Raw genomic sequence first — 19,138 nt, forward strand, 5'->3', positions numbered from 1 at the left:
TCTTTTATAAAACAAATCACACATTAATGTTTTACAATTTTTGATAAGACACCATCATTAAGAGTTTGAAAGATATGTCAAGAGATTAAGGTTAACTGCTCAAAAGCCACTTTTTATAAATAAAATTTTAATTTTTTTTCTTATTATAACCAGAGGAACAAGTTCTGATTTGTTCTGAAAAATGAACGACAAAGAGTAAGCTAAACCCCACCTATGAAACCAAAACATCTCATAATGTGGGGAATTTTAACAAGTAGGCTATATCTAAAAAACACAAACTAACACACACAAAAAATGTATTTATATATTCAACAAACTAAATAGGTGCAAAAGTATCTACTTCATGTTTTAGAACAAGACAGTGTCTTGAGTCAGAGGCTTCTTCAGACCGCTGCAATTAAACCACTACAGGAGACCCGCTGTGGACAGGACAATTTTGAAGAATCTTGGATAATATGAGTTACATTTAATTTTCCGTTGGGATCAATTAGGTATTTTTGACATTTGATTTTCAGTATTTTGCACTACTGTGTATAATAAAATTCTTGTAAGACATTTTGAAATCTTTGGTTGTAACATGACATGTTGTAAAAAGTATTTTTTACACTATATAGTTCTGCATTCAACTTATTTGAGAGTATTGTCGAAATTCATGCAAAACGTAAAATGGGTTGTAGTTTATTGATACTTATTGAAATCACAAATTTCAAGCTTAAAATTAAAAGGAATAATTTATTTATTTACGTATTTATTTTAGGGGGGGGGGGGAATAATTCCCTGATCTTTTGAGAAGTTGACGTACATTCCTACTGTAGTATTGTCAAAATAAAATGTTCTGTTAACTTTTTAGTTTCTATTAGTTAGAAAAATGCTGGGGGTGTTACTATAAATCGCGTACTGTTAAATGGTGCACTCAACCTACGTGGGGAAAGGAGTACCAGATTTTTCATCTGCCCTGGTTAACATTACATATGACAACCACTGAAAGATTTAGACTCTAAAACGATCTTTCAGATTTTTTATTTGAGGGGTAAATGACGTAATAAACGTTTTCTTGTCTATTTGAGCAACAGATTCCTGTATCTCTGTAAATTCCTGGTTTTGAAACGCCTCATTGTACTTCATCCTCACGTGAGAACTCTCTGACCAATGAGCGAGTGAGACGTAGCCATTGTTGGATGACGTATACGGAAAACGGACTCCTGAAGAATCTGAATGAAGCTGTTTTTGCCGCTTGTTTCTAAAACAAAGTCCTATTTTTATCAGTTAGAGTTATGCAAACGTGGAGTTTAGTATCGATTAGCGTTTTACTCGCTGTTTTGGTAAGATGGGGCGTGTCGTTAAACTCATATTCAGGTAGGGAGCGTGAGAGCCTGCATGTTTACACTAAGTTGTGTGGATTGTTTTAGTGCAGCTGTTTTGATTGTTCAGACACTACCAGAAAGATGTGCACTCTTTCATATTAGAAGAGTAAACTAGGTGACTTGCATTTCTGTCGATTGTTTGGGTTTTTTATTTCTTTGTTTCATCAGTAGAAGTTAACATTTGGTGACGGCACAATAATTTCTGTACAGGTGCAGGAAAACCCCCCTTGTATGGTGACTATGAAGCCCAAAGACACTGGCAAGAAGTGACCTACAACCTCCCTCTTAAACAGTGGCAAGTCTCACACTGATCATCGGACCATATCCTTGATTTGCTAAAGCCAAATCCTTGATTCTTTAGTAATAGTTTTATTTTTCTACAGGTACTTTAACACCTCTGACAATGACTTGAACTACTGGGGTCTTGATTACCCTCCTCTCACCGCCTACCACAGTTGGCTCTGTGCTTATGTGTGAGTAATGTTACTAATCTAGGCATAGAAAAGTAATTTTTTTTCTGGGGGTGGGGACTGTGGGGGTCACAGTTTTTATATATACAATAAATAAATAAATAGTTGTCACATAATCACAGCTTTTTAAAAAATACACAATTGCCTCCTTTATTGAAAATGATAACTAACAAAAAATATATGTGCTTCAAATTACACTTAAGTTTTTGTAACGGTAACAATTTTATTTCAATTTCCTATGTTTAAGCTGATCAAAAATAAGGAACAAATACTGAGTATATGGGGTGTCTCATTGTCCACCTGTCATGATTTTAGTTCATTATCAGTAGCTGTTAATAACACAATTGTGGAATTTTTTGTATGCTACCAAAGGTTAGCTATTCATTAGTGCATAGGCAGAATCTGGCCATTGTGATTATAGCATCTTGTGTGCACATGTGTAATGCTAGCTGTGGCTTCCCTTCTTCCCTTCTTTTCTGTTTGCAGAGCAAATATTCTAAACCCCGACTGGGTTGAACTGCACAGATCCAGAGGCTACGAAAGTCCTGCCCACAAGTTATTTATGAGAACTACAGGTATAGTTACATCAAAACCTTCTGCAATGTTTGTATTGTAATTCTGTCTTTAAATAATTGTGTTAATATTCCACACTAAAAAAATTATTTTTTCATCAAGAGGGTAAAGATTTTTAATGAAAACTATTTTGTTATAATTTCTTGTATGTATTAAATAAATATGCACTGACACATGCACATTTGAATTTATAGGTTTGTATTCAATTTATGATTCTTTTGTCTTTTTTAGCGTTTGTTATTTTTTTAAGATTCTAACAAACTTTATGGGTCCAAGAGCTTTTTTTAGCTAGAGCAACATCTTGTTGGCAGACACTAAAAGCTTTAGTCTATCTTTCTTTGTGACTGGTTTCTTATTTAATCTTGTTGTTTTCTGTTTTTTAGTCCTGGTGACAGATGTGTTGATATACATTCCTGCAGTTGTTTTATACTCTTTATACCTGACTGGTGGCTCTGCTAAGAGAAGGGTAATGGCTGTACCTAAATGTCTATATATAGCAATGTACTCTGAAGACTCAAATGTAGTCATTTGTTTTTTGAATTTGTCTTTCTAGGTTTCCACTCTTCTCAGCATTCTTCTTTACCCAGGACTAATTCTCATAGACTATGGCCATTTTCAGTATCCTTTATGTGCAAATGTATCTTATCTATTTGTACATTTAATGCAGTAAAGTTTTCAGTACTTTGATTTGTTTAAATGAAATATAGTATGACTTTTAAGAGTGGCAGTGGAACAGCATGGTGAAGTATTAGAATTAACATAAAGAATCAATCAAGTTGTTTGTCAGGTAGACCTTTTTCATTGCGTCTCAAAAAAAAATGCTGAATTGAATTTGACGGTCCATGTTACTGTTAGAACACAAAAATAGAGTTATAATGTTTTTCATAAATGTTGCAAAAATAAACCTTAAACATAAGAAGTTAAAACTATACAGTTTCACCTAGTATCATTCATCCTCCGTCATATTGGCTAACGCTAAAACATTGCCATGCCTCCAGTGAAGCATTTGATTCCTCTGGCACTAGAAACTTGATGTATGTTAAAAGAAAAAATTCACTCACTCAAACATTAGGACATTCTTAGAAAATACCTCTTGCTGTTCATGAGACAGCTGAAGATTAGATGTCATTAGACCTTCAAAAAGGACAAGGGTACTGAGTTTACCTCCAGTGCACTAGTACTGGGTTTCAGAAGACATCTTGGAGGATACTGAAGGAGTCATCATGCTTGACTGACGAGAACTGAATGGACATTCCTTAGGAATGCTACCAGCAGTTGGTGTCTGAGTATGAGTTACATTTTCAACAGCTCAAAACAACTAAAGGGTTCTGTGTTATGTTTTAAAGATGAATATTATGAAGAAGCTGAATCATTTTAAGGCTGCAGTAGTCATTAGTTTGGGTTTAATCTGAAGAAACCACTTGTGATAACAATTATGAACTATTTAAATTGTTCTTGGATTTGATTAAATTACACTTTATTAATTCCAGAAGAAAAAAATATTATTGTTTTTTGCAAACAGATGTTTGTATATTTTGACAATGAACCTAATTTCTTGTGAGGGTTTGGTAATGTTAGGTGCAACGTAGGAGTATCTTCGCTACATTATGTGGCCCGTTATATATAAAACACCCAATTATTTTCAAAAAAGTTTTGGTATTTCTTTACTGTCTGTACTGTTTTTTTATATTATTTAAAAATGTTATAATTTTAACTTTTTTCACCTGTTTTGTTTTTTGCTTAGACATTATTAATGGTCCCTGTGAAAGAAGTCATTTGTAAAAACCTTGACTGTGTCGGATATAATGGAGTGAGTCTGGGGTTTGCCCTGTGGGGGGTTCTGGCTCTGGGGCTGGGCTGGAACTCGTTGGGCTCCCTGGCCTTCTCTTTGGCTCTCAACTACAAACAGATGGAGCTGTACCATGCATTGCCCTTCTTCTGTTACCTTCTTGGAAAGTGCATCAAAGCTGGCCTAATTGGGCGTGGGTAAGCGTAATTGCTTTACTTGTGCACTTTTTTATTTTTTATGTAACTTTATTATTCTTGGTAGCAATGATACCTTGGAGCAAGAAGGTGCTGGGTCACAATCCCAGCTCTTGGTCTTTCTGTTTGGAATTTGCATATTCTTCTCATTTATGTGTCTGCATAATCCATTTTCCTTCTACAAACCAAAATCATGACTTTCAGGTGAACTAGTTACACAAGTTTTCCTTAGATATAAATGTGTGGTTAATTCATCCTGTGTGGACTGGCAACCTGCCCACTGTGTTTCCTGCCTCCCACCCAATAGCCACAAGAGCCCCAGTGCTGCCTCTCACCTGTAACAACTGATGGAATTGTTGGATAGATGGCATACTTTAGAGGCTACAAACATCATCTCAAACTGGGATACCATTAACTGTTTTTTTTTCCATCTGAAAATGAGGCCAAATCCAAGACTGTCAAATGTGTAAATTAAACTCTAAAAATACTGAAAGAACAGTTGTTCAGAAAACCCAAAGAGAAACTAGTGTTTCTTACAATTGGGAACATGGAGGGTGATTGGAAAAATGGACTGGTGCTAAGCTTTGGGAAATATTAAATAATACATTTATAAATGTTATATCTTCATGAAACAAAATTTAAATATGTCAAAAATTAGTTGGATTAATTTTTTTGCAGTATTTCTCTCTTGATGTTTTGTTAAACTTTGTTTCTATGTCCATATGCCTCCAAGGAAACTCCAATTTATAAGATAATTTAAATTGATCCCTGTAATAACATGGTTATTGAAGAGTGCATTTGTTGATTATATTGTTTTGTCAGTGTGCATGAATGTGTCAGCTGCAAGTCCACACTAGTAATGTGAGCCTGTAAGAGAGCAGTGTCTTCCTGAGAGTCACAGAATGACTGAGGTAATCAGATTGGATGCTATTACCAGTGTGTCCAGTGTCTGTTTATCTAGTAACAATGTACCAAGGGCATTTAGTAGCAAATGGAGTGCCGGATTAGGCCCCTGGGAAGATATGTCCAGATGACACTCTCACCATGCCCAAACTCCTCAGCTATGCCTGTGTGCGCAACTTAACCAGCAGCTTCACAGTTACAGCTGACAAGCTACTCTGACCCCCAATGGGGACTTTCAGCTGATGCATGGCTTTCACTACATTCCTCACCAGGAGGGTCAAACCCCAAATTTAGGACTTGCAGACAGTTTGTGCTAATTGTCGAGGGAAACCTTGCAGAAAAAGTAAATACCCCAGGAGGTATTTAGTTTTTTTTTTTTTTTTTCAATTTAGGTGATATAATTTTACTGTCCACAAAGAAAGATGTTGTTTTTCTTTCACATAGGTTCATCCTGTTGGTGAAAATTACTGCCACGGTGTTGGTGACTTTTGGCCTCAGCTGGCTGCCCTTCCTACCTGACCCCAGTCAGGTCTTGCAGGTGGTCAGGAGGATCTTTCCCGTGGCTCGTGGCTTGTTTGAGGTACAGTGCAATCTAAACTCTGTGAAGATAGATAGATAATTTTTTAAAATGGCAGTCATACACAAACTAATTAAAGGTGCCTTACAGTAAATAAGGCAACAAGGGTAAAAAAAAATATATTAACAAAAAATTCTATAAAATGATAACAGCCATTAAGATAACATGTTAAAAAAATTGTTAAATTGCAAACTAAAGTAAAACACAAAAATTTGTTTCATGGAGAAATGCGTTGAACACTAATGTTTTAGTCCTAAATTAATATTATGACACAGTACGATCCATGGTGTTAGTCATAACTCCAACAGCTGCATTTCACTTGAACTGGTTTATTTATGTTACTTTTTATGTTGTTCAGTAAAAACAGCATTACAATTTTTTCAGCATATTATGGAAGCCTTCAACTTTGGATATGTTTTTAGAGTGGCAACGGGCAAATTATTCTCGAAATGTCTGTAAGGACACCTAGGTTTCTTTTCAGTGCAATTGAGTCTTGACGTCAAGGCATTTATGGGACCAAAACAGTGACTTATGTCTTCTCTTAATTAGGTTGGAAGAAGTTCTAAATCATCCAGTCAATGGTCTGGATACACTTAATTAGTGGCATTTAATGACTATTGTCAAGTGGGACAGTGAAATTTTCAGTTTTGTATCATCTTCGCACATAGTTTAGAGATGTTTAATCTGAGCGTGGGGGAACATTTAAGCATTGAAAAAAGTGGCTCAAGAATAAAGCCTTGAAGAACTCCACATTTGATTTTTGCTTAGATTTGTAATTACTAAAACTGCATCATAGATTTGTAAGGTGAGCACATATTGGGAATTTACTTTTGTCAAAGTAAATAAGGTGAAAGAAGGTAAATAAGGTGCATAGAACTGTCAGATATTGGTTAAAAACCTGGTGATCAGTCCTCCATCCAGCTGGAATAAGATCAAAATATTTCTAATAATTATTTCAATGTGACATTTATTATTAAATCACTTAACTAATCAATAAACAATATTTAATCTTTAAAGTAATGTCTCTGAAAGCAGGAAGCTGCTTCACATTTTGACCAGTAAAGGAATGATTTTAAACTGAAATTCCCCATCATTCTTGATTTTTCTGTGTAGGATTTTTTTTTTTTGGATGAGTTGTAGTTTTATAGCCTGTGACATTCCACAGTTTATGCTAATTTTTATAATACTTTGACACCAAGTTATAGCAACAAAGCTCTGACTGATGCTTTCATTGACTTCATACGCAATCCATGAGGCATGCCTGGTTCACTACATGATGTTCCCAACTTTTAGCATAGTGAATAGCTTTCCAGCTCTTCCAGTGCTTAGATGGCTGGAAACCGATACTCTGCTGGATCAAAGAAAACAGTGGAATAAAATGGTGAAAGGTCAAGAGATCGGTTTCACCCTATCCCTGGGAGGTGTTGGGATTCATGATGTACAGTAGGAGGATGCAGATAAATCTAACTAATTTATGGCCGGATTGTTTTCAGCACTTCATAGCTCAGCCGTGTTCCAGCCATACGGACCGATGAGAGGGGCGAGTGATACACTTAAAGGCATATCAGAGCACATCGGACAGCTGGTGTCCCACTGCTGACGGCATCTTTAGAAAAAAAAACAAACACATGTGCTTGAGTGTTTCAAACACTCATTTTGTACTGTGATTGCTCAGCTAGATAGGAAGTCACTGGTACATGATATTTTACAAAATACAGGTATGATGGAGAAAAAGAAAACTTAAAACATTTCAGAAATTCCGGTGTTGAAAGGTGACATGGAAGAAATGGGCTTAAAGTGACCGTGTATGCTTCTGTTTGAATGTTTATGTGACAGCTCAGAGGCCAAAGTTTGCAGCTCTAGTTTCTGAAACCTTGTGACCCTGAAATTACTAGTCCTGGTCCCCGAGGCGACACCTACTACAAGTTGTCAAGGATATGTGGCGTAATTACATGTTGTACTGCTGGAGCAGGATGCATCGGGACAGTATTTGTTCAGCAAAATGATTCAAACATAGAACTTGGGCTTTGATGACAGCATTGAAGGCGTCCTGTTACATATGAAATCACGCGCTGCAAGCAGAAGGCCTGAGTGGGGAAGACGACGACTGCTGAGCGGTGGTCCTGTCGACTTCTGGAAGGGAGCGGTTGTAAGTTTACCCATTGAACTGCATTCTGCTGTCTCATGTTGCTGCCCGCTCACAAAAATGGCACCAAACGCTTCTCCCTGTGAAATTCCTTTGTGGCTTCAAGACTCGCATTTGCCAGTGGGCTTCTGCCTTCAACTTGGTGTCCAGGAACATTCCCGCAGTGGTTGTTTGATGTTGAGAATGAGAGGGGAAAAAGGAAAGGATGGGGCTGTGAAAACACAACCCTAGACAATTTGGTGCTGCTGAAGAGGATACCATTAAGAGCCATACAGTTGTGTAGTAAAGCAGCTGTAGCACGGAGAGGAGGCCAGGAATAGATTTTCTCGATAGGATCACACTTGAACACAGCTACAGAGGAAATATTTTGTTGATCTAAACATGTGATATCATGGGCACACTAGTGGCTCGGATCTTATTTTAAGTGATCCCTTAGCGTCCGCCTAAACACTTGACCTCCTCATTTGATTTTAACTACAGCAACCACACAGCTGTCATGATGTTTGTAGCATACTTTATCAATAAACTATATTATGTTCATTGAATAATCACACAATATTTATTGTAATTTATCCAGAATCTTTCTGATGAATGAATTACTTATTTTACCATAGAACAGTCAATTTAATTGTAATAATAAAAAAATACTTTTAGTTGTCATTTCTTTATAATTAACACTGTGGTCTATTTATATTATATTTGCCAGGCAGGAGAAAAATAATCAAAATACAAATTGGGAAGTAAAAATAAACACATTCTGCTGTTAGAGGGGGAGAAAGGGGAAAACTTAAGAAAAAAACAACCCAATATTTTATAACTCTCTAGCTTAATTAAAGCTTAATTTTCTACCTACCTCTGACTTCAGGGGAAAAGATGACTAATTTAAAGTTCCTTTGCCTCATCAGCTTCCAACACGAAAACTGCCACTAAAGAAAACATGCAGTACCTTACTGCGGCCCAGTTGTTTGTTTGAATGCCTTAGTGGAGTGGTCTTCGAGTCCAGGCCTAGAAGTCTGACGTCCTGCTACTTCTAGATGAGTATCAGCTTCAGCACATCTGAGTCAAAGACTCTAGAGAACTTGGCTGCATACTAATGAGCTAATTTGCTCATTTGATTCAGGTGTGCTGGCCTCAGGACACATCTAAAGGTTTTAGGATAGTGGCCCTCTAGGCCTGGATTTGAGGACTTTTATTTATGTGCATGCACACTTTGTATTAGGGTGACACACACACACACACACAAAAATAACTAAACCAAATTCTTCACCAGAACTTTACACAAAGAGTCAAGAATAGCAAAACGTTTGATCGAAAGTAAAATATCTCTTACAACCGAATTATTCCAAAAGGAATAAACAAAGACAGACTTTATTTAGTCTGTCTTTGTTTAAATCCAGTCTTTAAAAAAAGAAAAAAAAACTTATAATGGCAAAAATATGTTGCTGTGTTACACTGTGAACACAATCGTTAACATTCATTTTGTGGAAGAGAGTTAGTGTACATAATCAATTAAAAGTATTCAATGCTAAAACAGAAAATTTACAAAAGAAAAAGTAACAGTTGATTGTTTTTTGTTTCTAATTGTAATCTGAGATAAAATCATCACTCAAACATATGTTCCTAATGTTGTTTTTGCTTTCTGGTGGTGTGTGTGCGTGTGCGTGTGTGTGTAGGATAAAGTGGCTAACACATGGTGCAGCCTGAACACCGTGATAAAGATCAGATCCATTCTGACAAGTGACTCTCAGCTTTACCTCAGGTAATCCTTTTATCTGTGAAACAACTTAATTTTTATTCCACATTTCTCCTCCTGACACCTCTTTGTTTTTCCATCGTCATTTTTCTAACTTATTGCTCCAAAATCCCTTTTTAATTTTATGGGAAAGCTGAGCTTGCTCTTGGAAATGAAAGCGGGTTCGAGGGAATCAAAGTAGATAATCCCCGAAGCAAAGCACTCACGAGAAACTTTGAATAACAAGCTACATTTGTTTTTCCAACTGTTAAAGTCTCAAAGGGTTATCACAAAAACAAAGACTAATTCTGCATTTGTCTCTCATGAATCATGTTTTTGCTAAAAGCTGAAACCCTCCGCACTTGGTGTAATGAACTCGGCCCAACAGTTTTGACATGGCAGAACCAGCTTAAATAGCCCAGCGGGCTAATTTTAGGAGTCTAGTGTTTGCAGCATGGATACGTTTCTTCTAGACTGCTAAAACCAGGGATTAAGTTGGACCTCTTTTATTGTTGGGTATTTCAAACAAATGTGTGTTTGTTGGTAAATAGATTGGAGTGCTAAATACTCTGTGATTCTGCAGTTTATGTTGAACAAATCAGCTGTGAAAATGTGACTCGCATATTTCTGTAATGCAAAAGCCTGTTCTGAAGAAAATTATGTACACTAAACTTACTGTTGTACATCTATTATCATATGTACTGGTTATATTACTTTTAAAACCTATTTGTTTTGCTCTGCAGTGTTTGGATCTCGTTATTTCAATAGCCTATGATTTGTAGTACGAGCACATTGTTGCCGTCTCACATAACTAACCCTTGACCTCTCTGCACATTTATACACATTCACTCTGACACATAGGTCTGTCTCTTCTGGTCCCTGTATCCCCAGCAGGTGACAATTGAGGGGTTAAACTAATACTGACTGACCTTCAAGAACAATTATTATTTGGTCAGTTCTTACATGTCAAGAGGTCTTAGTTTCAGAGCAGGTCCTCGAAAGATATCCACACGAGTGTGTACAAAAGTATTTGTCATTTGTTCATTTAAATTTACATAGTAAAAATTATTTTCCTACTTTATGTGTTTCAGTTTGGCTTTCACTCTCCTAGCAGCACTTCCATCCTCTATCAGGCTGCTGATGAAGCCCACTTTCTGGAACTTTAAACTGGCTTTGGTGAGTGCATTTTGGCAGCAATAGTATGTCTTACAGAAGTATTTATGTAAACGTTATTTATTTTTTTCAATGTTACAACCACAAACTTCAATGTATTTTGAGGTTTTGTGTAATTGACACAAATCATTATAAATGTAAGAGGGAAAGAAGGGAACTTTAAAGCTGAGTTGGGTTATAAACCAAAATACCAAACTTTGTATAGTTCACATACCAATCCTCATACTGAAACAGTATTGCACAGCTGCAAACCTACAAATATACATTATTTTATCGCTATATATTTCCGATCATATTGTCAGTTTTGTTTTGTTTTTTTTTTTATTTACCATCAGTAGCTGAAATTTATCATGACAATGACAAATCATCACTATTTTCAGAATTTTTTATGATGAACTTCAAACAACACAACAAATAGGTGCTGTAGAACACCTATTTTTATTCTACAGGAAAGTAGGTGTAGAACAAAATAGAATACAGTAGAATCACCCACAGCATTCTAAACAAAATGTTGTGGGTGCTGGTAAGCTAACACAGCACTTCCCGTTGCACAAACTATCTCTGCGGTGACCCATGGTGGTGGAAGCATCATGCTTGGGGATTTTCTTTTTCATCATAAACAGAGAAGCTGCTTCTTTTCCAGGTGAGATACTGGAAAAACCTGAGACCTATTTAGAGGCTTACTCTGCGGTAGGCTAAATTCAGCCAGAGCTGCAATTGAGTTGTTTAGATCAATCACATGCATGTGTTCGGATGGCCCAGTCAAGCCCAGGATTACTATTGAACATCTGTGGAAAATCTTGAATGACTGAGTTTGAGATGCCTTCTAAAGAAAAAAATGCAAATATTTAAGTCTTTGTGTGCAAACCTGGTGAAAAGCGTTCCTACATTCTTGCCGAAAGCGTCTCAGTGGCAGTGGAGGATTAATTCAAAGGTGCTACACTTTAATTGCGCACTTTTCAGATTTATTTGCAGAATATTTCAAATATTGCACATCATTTTCCTTTTATTTTACAATTCCGCACTACTATGTGTGGTTTACTCTATAAAATTCCTATAACATTGTGAAATGAACCCTTTTGTAAAGCATGTATAGTTAGCCTTTTTATACAATTTATACTTAAAATGTGTTTTGCCAATTCATTCTTTTTGTACATGATTTAATTAAGATTTTAATGATTCTTTGCTCTCAGGTCAACTCATCTCTGGCCTTTTTCCTTTTCTCCTATCAAGTTCATGAGAAGTCCATTCTGTTGGCTGCTCTGTAAGTTGTAGTGTCTGAATTGTTTCCACCCTCATGTCACAGGAAGAAGGTCCTTAGTGGAACTCTAACTTAAACCAGAGTGGAGTTTGCCTCTCTTCTTTATCTATTCTTGAGTTTTCTATTTGGTGACATCAGTGAATAAAGTTTTCTCACAAACAATCAATTTTAGAAAAATGTAAAAGTGAGATAATTTGTGTGCTGATGTTATAAACCTCAAACTAATGTTCAATTTATGCCAAACTTTCTACATTATCCACTCCTGTCTTTATACTTCTAGTCCAAGCAACCATTCTCATGATATGCATTGTGTAATTTTAGAGGTGGTGTCATACGATAGTTTCAGAGCTTGGACATGTGGCTTAAAATGTGTTTTGTACATTATGGTTTACACTCGTGCTTATAAAGCTGTAGACAGAGAGTGAAACCCGGGATAGATTTTACGCCGTGGGATTTAGTCTCTGAATCTGGGCTCATCTATTAATCTAGATCAGTGTAGATTGTTGCTTTATTAACTATTGAGTTATATCTCCCACCTGTCCCCTTGAATCAATCAGTAATGCATGCCCCAGAGATTAGGAGAGAATGGTAGGCAGCAGCTCGGGGTGTTGTTTGCGCAGGATCAATTATTGGGCTGTAACAGGATCACCAAAGAGCGCTGACTGTAATTATGGGCTCAGGGACTGTTGGAAGGTTCCTCTGTTGGAGAACAGCGTAGAACTGAAGCTGGTAGCTTGCTTCAGTTATAAACAGATTATAAATAGGTTTACATACGAACACACAAATTTTCTCTCTGTTGCCACAGCTGTTTTTACATCTTGAAATTTAATAGTCATCAGCAATCGAAGATGTGAAATTATTTCTCAACAAAGTATACATACTAAGTGTCTCGTTACTTCTAACACTCAATTCACGGTTTTTGATGGCCTTTATCTTATTTATTTACTTAGCTTATTTCTAGTTTATTTTCATTTGCAATGTTAGTGCTTGAGAATCAGCTTAAAACTGTGTGCAATCACCTTTTTTCTTTTCTCTTCAGCCCAGTCTGCCTCCTTCTGAATGAATTTCCACTCATGTCCATTTGGTTCCTGCAGGCCTCAACATTCAGGTAAATAAACTTTCAACAGCAGAAAGCAAATTAAACATTAAAGTTGCATCTTATTTTTGTTGTTACCATTTTATTAGTTATAAAAAAAAAAGTCAATTCTTGTCATACCAGCTTTCGAAACTTTTTACAATGGAGCCACATTTATCAAGTATTGAGAAGCTGTGTAGCGTGTGAGTCTATTTACCTTTCAAAGATGTTAAAGTGAGTTTGCTAAATATAAACATTTTAAAGAACAAAATCTGATACACCTCACTAGAAAACGGAAATGTTTTGGAATATATGGCCAAAATAAGTGTCAGAGGATTCTGTCAATAATTCAGTTGGACGATATGTAATTAGTCTGAAATCTGAATCTGACTGCCGTGATTTGAATGAATCTTGATTGTTTTTTTATACAATTAGAAATTGTTTGTCCCTAGAACGCTTTAAAAAGATGGTTGGTATGGCCCTAGATGAGAACACCTGAAATGGAAAAAGAGAAATTGCAGTGCAAATGCTCCAACTAACTTTCACCAGCTGTTGTAAAATTCTTCCGGCAGGGCTAATTGTTGTCCGTGTGGTTTAGGATAAGGATATGTGGGGCTTACACAACATACTCTGCATGCCTGGTGTCCAAATGTGCTTTGTAGGAACAGGAACTCCGTCTGGAACTGTTCATAGTACAGTCTGACTTGGGCTTTCACATTATCTCTCCAGACTCTTTCATTAAAAAAAAAAAATACATCTTTTGTTTATACAATTGGCTGATGGAATGCTCGAACAGTGGCTATTTTATGGGTGAATGAACCCAGTCTGCTCACATCGAGGAAGTATGTATTTCTTAAATGTTAAACATTTAGCTGCTGAATGGAACTTTTTAGTTTGAGTAAGTAAATTGTTGTGCAGAGAGAGGTTTTTCTAAGCCGGGTGTTGTGCATTTACTATGAGGCAACTGCTGTTCTTGCTTCTGCCCCGCTGCTAAACTGAGATAAGCTCTGCATGAATGTCATAACCATCTCTCCTCAGGGGACACTCTGCTCGTAAAGGCTTGCAGGATAAAAATGTTTTGATTTCTTTAACCGAGTGTTGTGCTGAAATGAATCAATTTCTGTTGGAAACGGTCAAATTTTGTGTAGCTGTTACAATTTTTTTTTTCAAATTTGTTTGCAAAAAAGTCTGCAGATCTCAAGTTGTAGATAGGACTTGACAGGTAAAGGATAAGACTTTAAAACCTCATTGTTTCTTTCCTTCTGTCAAGCATGCTCCCTCTTTTCCTGAAAGACAACCTGCTGGTTCCCTACACCGTCACCTTCCTGGGGTTTCCCTTCCTCACCATCTACTTATTGTCCGCTCTGAATGACTGTTCAGAGGATGAGTTGAAACTTGGTACCTGTGGGAAGATGTTTTCCTTTCTACCCAAAATGCACCTGGCTTGTATAATGAAATGGAAGGTAAGTGTTGCCTATGATTGGAAAATCTTCAAATGTTTCTTGCTTTTCTCAAGGGCCTAAAGTCTTTTGGAGGGTTTTTATTAATCCATTCACTAACACTGAACTGACCACAATGAAGGAGAAAATGTACCAAATAATAAGTAAAAAATGTAAATATTAAAGTATTTTTAATCATTGTTTTGTGCAATCATTTGGTTGGAGGCTTAAGTGGCAGTTCAAAGAAAGATCATACTGAATATTCTTTATACTTTTAAAGCTGTAAGAAAAAAAGAACGTTTTTGTATAAATCTCTGATACAGCTTAATAACCTGAGTGAGATAGTAGGCAAGGCTATAAAGCAAGAATTCAATCTTTCAGAAAATATTTCTATACATATATCCTGTAACATTTAAGCTGGCTTGGCTGTAAAAAGAAGGGTGCTGATTCGAGGATCCCAGGTGCCTTGTATTTCTAAAGTGCCTCCAGACCTAAATTGCAACGTTGTCAGAAGATATGTCCAACTGTATAAATAAATATCATCTGCTGGTGTAAGCTTTGTAAGCTGTCCTGGGACGACCACTGCTGCCAGCCTTAGAATTATTTATCACTTATTTGAGTTTCCACTGCATCTGAAGTGGCTTTGCCGACAACTCCTTAGTGACAGCGGTACCGGTAGGGTGTCAGAGATTAAGAGAAGGTGTCTTTTTATAGGACATGTCATAAACACAGGTTTGCCTAGATATATTTATTTACACAAGCAGCATAAATAGTGAGCCCTGACGATGGAGATAAGGTTTCATAGGTTTTGGGTGATGGAGAAGAGAGGGCATGAGATGTTTCCTCTATAATAGTCACAGACTTATTTTTTGCATCACAAAGCAAAAACAAACACAAGTACTCTAACTCCTAGAATCCCATATGTTACTAGTAACTTTGAATGGCAATAAAGAATGGTTACATGGACAAATAGTAATCCTGAATTCTTGAATTCAGGATTCATTGGTTTCACTAAGACAAATGCCAACAGTCTGTTCAACTTTTAAGCTCCTGATCAGCAGAATAATTTTAAAATCTAGTTTTCAAATAAAAAAGAAATAAGAAACAGTCCCTTGAGTTAGAAATGAATAATTTTAATTAAAATATATACATTTTCTTGTGTAATTTATTTGGACTGGAATTATCAACTATCTATTTACATTAATCTGTTGAATCATTGTGCCATATAGTAGAATAAATTATTCTACAGAAAAAGTTTTTTGCTAAAAATTATAGTATTTTTTCATGCCACAAATGAAAATGATTTATTTATTTGTATATAAAACAATCCTGAATATTCATAATCGTCAAGCATGACGGGATTGACCAAAGAGATTTCATTCTTACAGGCAGGAATGAAGAAAGCAGTGTGTAATTACGAGTTAAAGGTGGGAAAATGTACATTGATAGTCAAAAGGATACTGGCACAATCGCTTCCACAGTGTTGTGTCGTGTTAATTAGCAAGTGAAGTTTTAATTTAAAACATGATTTAATCAGAAAGAATCATTCAGTCTCTCTTTGAAGATATTATTTCCACTTCATTCTCAACATATCCTCAGTTTGTAAAACAAAAACTGATGATTTTGTGAACATTATGAAACCTCCCTACTAGAGGTGTTCCCTGAAACAGTTTGTTACTTTGTTTTATTTTTATTTTTACTATGATCCATGAAGTATAAACAGAAGGGACTTTACAGCCAAAAGTCATTAAATGTTTTATATAATCCTGAGCTATGTTGCTCTACATCCTCAGTGTCCATGATAATTTGCCAGCTGATGCATCTTTGTTCAATCCGTGTAACATTTTTTTTGTCATTTCATGTTTTTGACACATCCATTCTGTCTGTGTCGTTGATAGTTCTACATCAGCATGGCTCTCATGGCTGTTTTGAGCGTCCTGAGTGTAGCTATGGACCCTCCGCCACATCTACCAGACTTGTTTCCTGTCCTGGTGTCAACGGTCGCCTTCATGCACTTCTTGGGAGTATTTCTACATTTCAATATTGTTCAGTTCATGGAGCCACCCAGAAAAAAGAGCCGAAAGAAAAATAACTAAGATATTTTTTCCTGGAAACTCAGTGTTACACCGTAAGGCTATGTTGGCTCTGACCACTTCGACTGTACATGAGGCTTTTCTGACTCTGAAATAGAAAAATGAGACGAGTTCATATGAAAAGTATCTATATTTATAACAGCAGATCAAAGAAAGTTGTGAGATCAAGTGAAAGGAAAGAGATTGGTGTTTTCCCTCTTTGGACCAACAGTGCATGCAAAATATTTTCAATTAATTGATTTTTCTGAAAGGGGAACAGCAATAATGTGTGAGTAATGATAAAGATTTACACAAGGAGATTTTCTGCAGCCTAAATATGAGACATTCAGATGCCATGTCAATAAAAACTTGTAATAATTATGTTGGGAACATAAAAGATGTTGATGTAGTTGTGCTATTACTATTCATTTTGCCTCTTCTCTTGGACTCTGTATGGATTGTGATGAATGCATGTTGACCAGTTTTGTATTCATGCAAACTTTCCTTTTTCTACTGTGGATTTCTATTCATCATTAAAGTTATTTTGTACGAATGTAGTTTTCATAAAAATTAATTCATATTTCTCGCTGTGCTGAAGTGAACATCATTTTTAGTGGCGTGTTTTTAAATAATTAAATTCAAACCGGCTTCAAATAAATTGTCTACATTAGCCAAGTAGTGCGCTAAAATCACCCTCAAAGCCCTGGTGGAGACTGAGCTCATAATTAGACGGAAATTATATCTTTCCAAGCTTTTATTCAACATCATTAAATATTGATTATGAGCCCTTGATGCTACAAGGGTCCTCCACAAAAGACCTGCACATTTAAAACAAAACCAGAGACAGGAGAGGCCTTAAAAGGTTTGATGGAAGGTGACATATCTGAGCATAATGCTATAAAGTTGAAATACCACACAAAAAAAGGTACAAGCAATTTCTTTCTCCAATCTCTGCGAGTTAATGACGGGCATAAAAAAATCCATTACAACTATAAATGTTATCGGGTCAGCGATGGGGACATGTGGATGGAGAGACCAGCCGGCTGCTGGTAATGTGCTGTAGGGATAAATAGAAAGCCTACATCTGAGCTAACTGTTGCAACAGAGGCAGGGACACAGAGGGACACTTGTGCATCTGCAAAGTTTAAAAAGACAAATTGTCAAGGTATTTTTTTTAAATGATGCTAAAGAAATTATTCTAACATCTTTTGGTAAATGAAATTTATCAAATGAAATGATAAATGCAACTCGCAGGATCACTGTTCAGAACACTAAATCTTGATAGGGTAGCTCTGACTTTTGGACTAAGTGACTACAGGCAGCTAACAGCCTGTAAATTTTGCAGCTATAGTAGCTTCATCCACTAGCTCACTTTTACCTCATTAAATGAAGAGTTTTTAGTTTCATATGTCAACTTACAACAAAAAAACATATATATAATAAAGTGCTCTGATGGTAAGAAGTTATTCAAGCCATCACGGTCTCTCAATCAGCTGCAAAGGGAGACCTGTATCAAAACATTAGTTTTATTTATGGGCATGCTTGCTTTGTCCTTCACGTGGCCTCTAAGGGCGATAAAGTGAGAGTTACACGATCCACCTTGGGCAGAAATAGGAAATGTTGCTGTGAACGCCATCTGTTGCTTAGGTCGACTGGGGCAGCGAGAGGCCTCGGCCTTCCCAGGCAGGCGCTGCCAAATAAAGACCCTACAGTGCTGCGTAAGACAGTTTCCTCACTGCACATTTCTTTCCAGAAGCTGTTACAAACTGCACAGGTGGGGGAGGATGGTGAGGCTTTAGTCATAAAGGGGATCAGGGTTGCCATCTTAAAGAACATTATTTGCACAGCGTACCTGCATTGTGTTTAATGTAGAATCAACATTTGTCAGCTGCCAGATTGACGCTTCGCTGGGAGGGATGGGGGTCTCGCACGTCAGGCCGTTCTCTCCTACCATCTTGAGACACCTCTCTCAGAAACGAATGACGTCCTCCATGTCTGTTCAGCCCCAAGACTGACAGCACAGATTCCTCATTCATCTTCTGCCTTATCTCCTCGGGATCATACGCACAAGCGCTGAAGAGCAATTCTATTACCTGTCAACAGCTGAGATCCCTCGCTAACAAAGACCGGGGGAATATGTGGGAGAAAAACATGATTGTAACCCCTCTGGCAACAAATGATATTCCACACATGCTGCATTCACTGTCAAGACTGAAGGTTTATGAAAAAAGGAGACGTTTTTGCATAAAGCTGCACTACCTGCTTGCAAAATGCATTTCAATACATTTCATTCATAATTTGTCAGAGGATTATTATACCAGCAATCCCTCCTACTGACACCACATACAAAGAAAAGTACATTTATACATA

The 19,138-nt window shown here is 36.7% G+C and overlaps 1 protein-coding gene across 1 annotated transcript; it reads left to right on the forward strand.

Annotated features, from left to right (window-relative positions):
• The first annotated feature begins 1,259 nt into the window (after positions 1-1,259).
• alg6 (ALG6 alpha-1,3-glucosyltransferase) lies at positions 1,260-17,325 on the forward strand. Its single transcript, XM_055058128.1, has 14 exons — positions 1,260-1,356; positions 1,575-1,659; positions 1,748-1,837; positions 2,321-2,409; positions 2,791-2,873; positions 2,961-3,025; positions 4,208-4,393; positions 5,738-5,873; positions 9,690-9,775; positions 10,840-10,924; positions 12,115-12,185; positions 13,222-13,290; positions 14,528-14,720; positions 16,595-17,325. Exons 1-14 carry the CDS (start codon positions 1,275-1,277, stop codon positions 16,790-16,792), a joined length of 1,518 nt encoding a protein of 505 aa, XP_054914103.1. The 5' UTR covers positions 1,260-1,274; the 3' UTR covers positions 16,793-17,325.
• Positions 17,326-19,138: the final 1,813 nt, after the last annotated feature.

The sequence above is a fragment of the Poeciliopsis prolifica genome, unplaced genomic scaffold, assembly GCF_027474105.1.
Source record: "Poeciliopsis prolifica strain line A6 unplaced genomic scaffold, Auburn_PproV2 SCAFFOLD002, whole genome shotgun sequence".
Taxonomy (NCBI): Eukaryota; Metazoa; Chordata; class Actinopteri; order Cyprinodontiformes; family Poeciliidae; genus Poeciliopsis; species Poeciliopsis prolifica.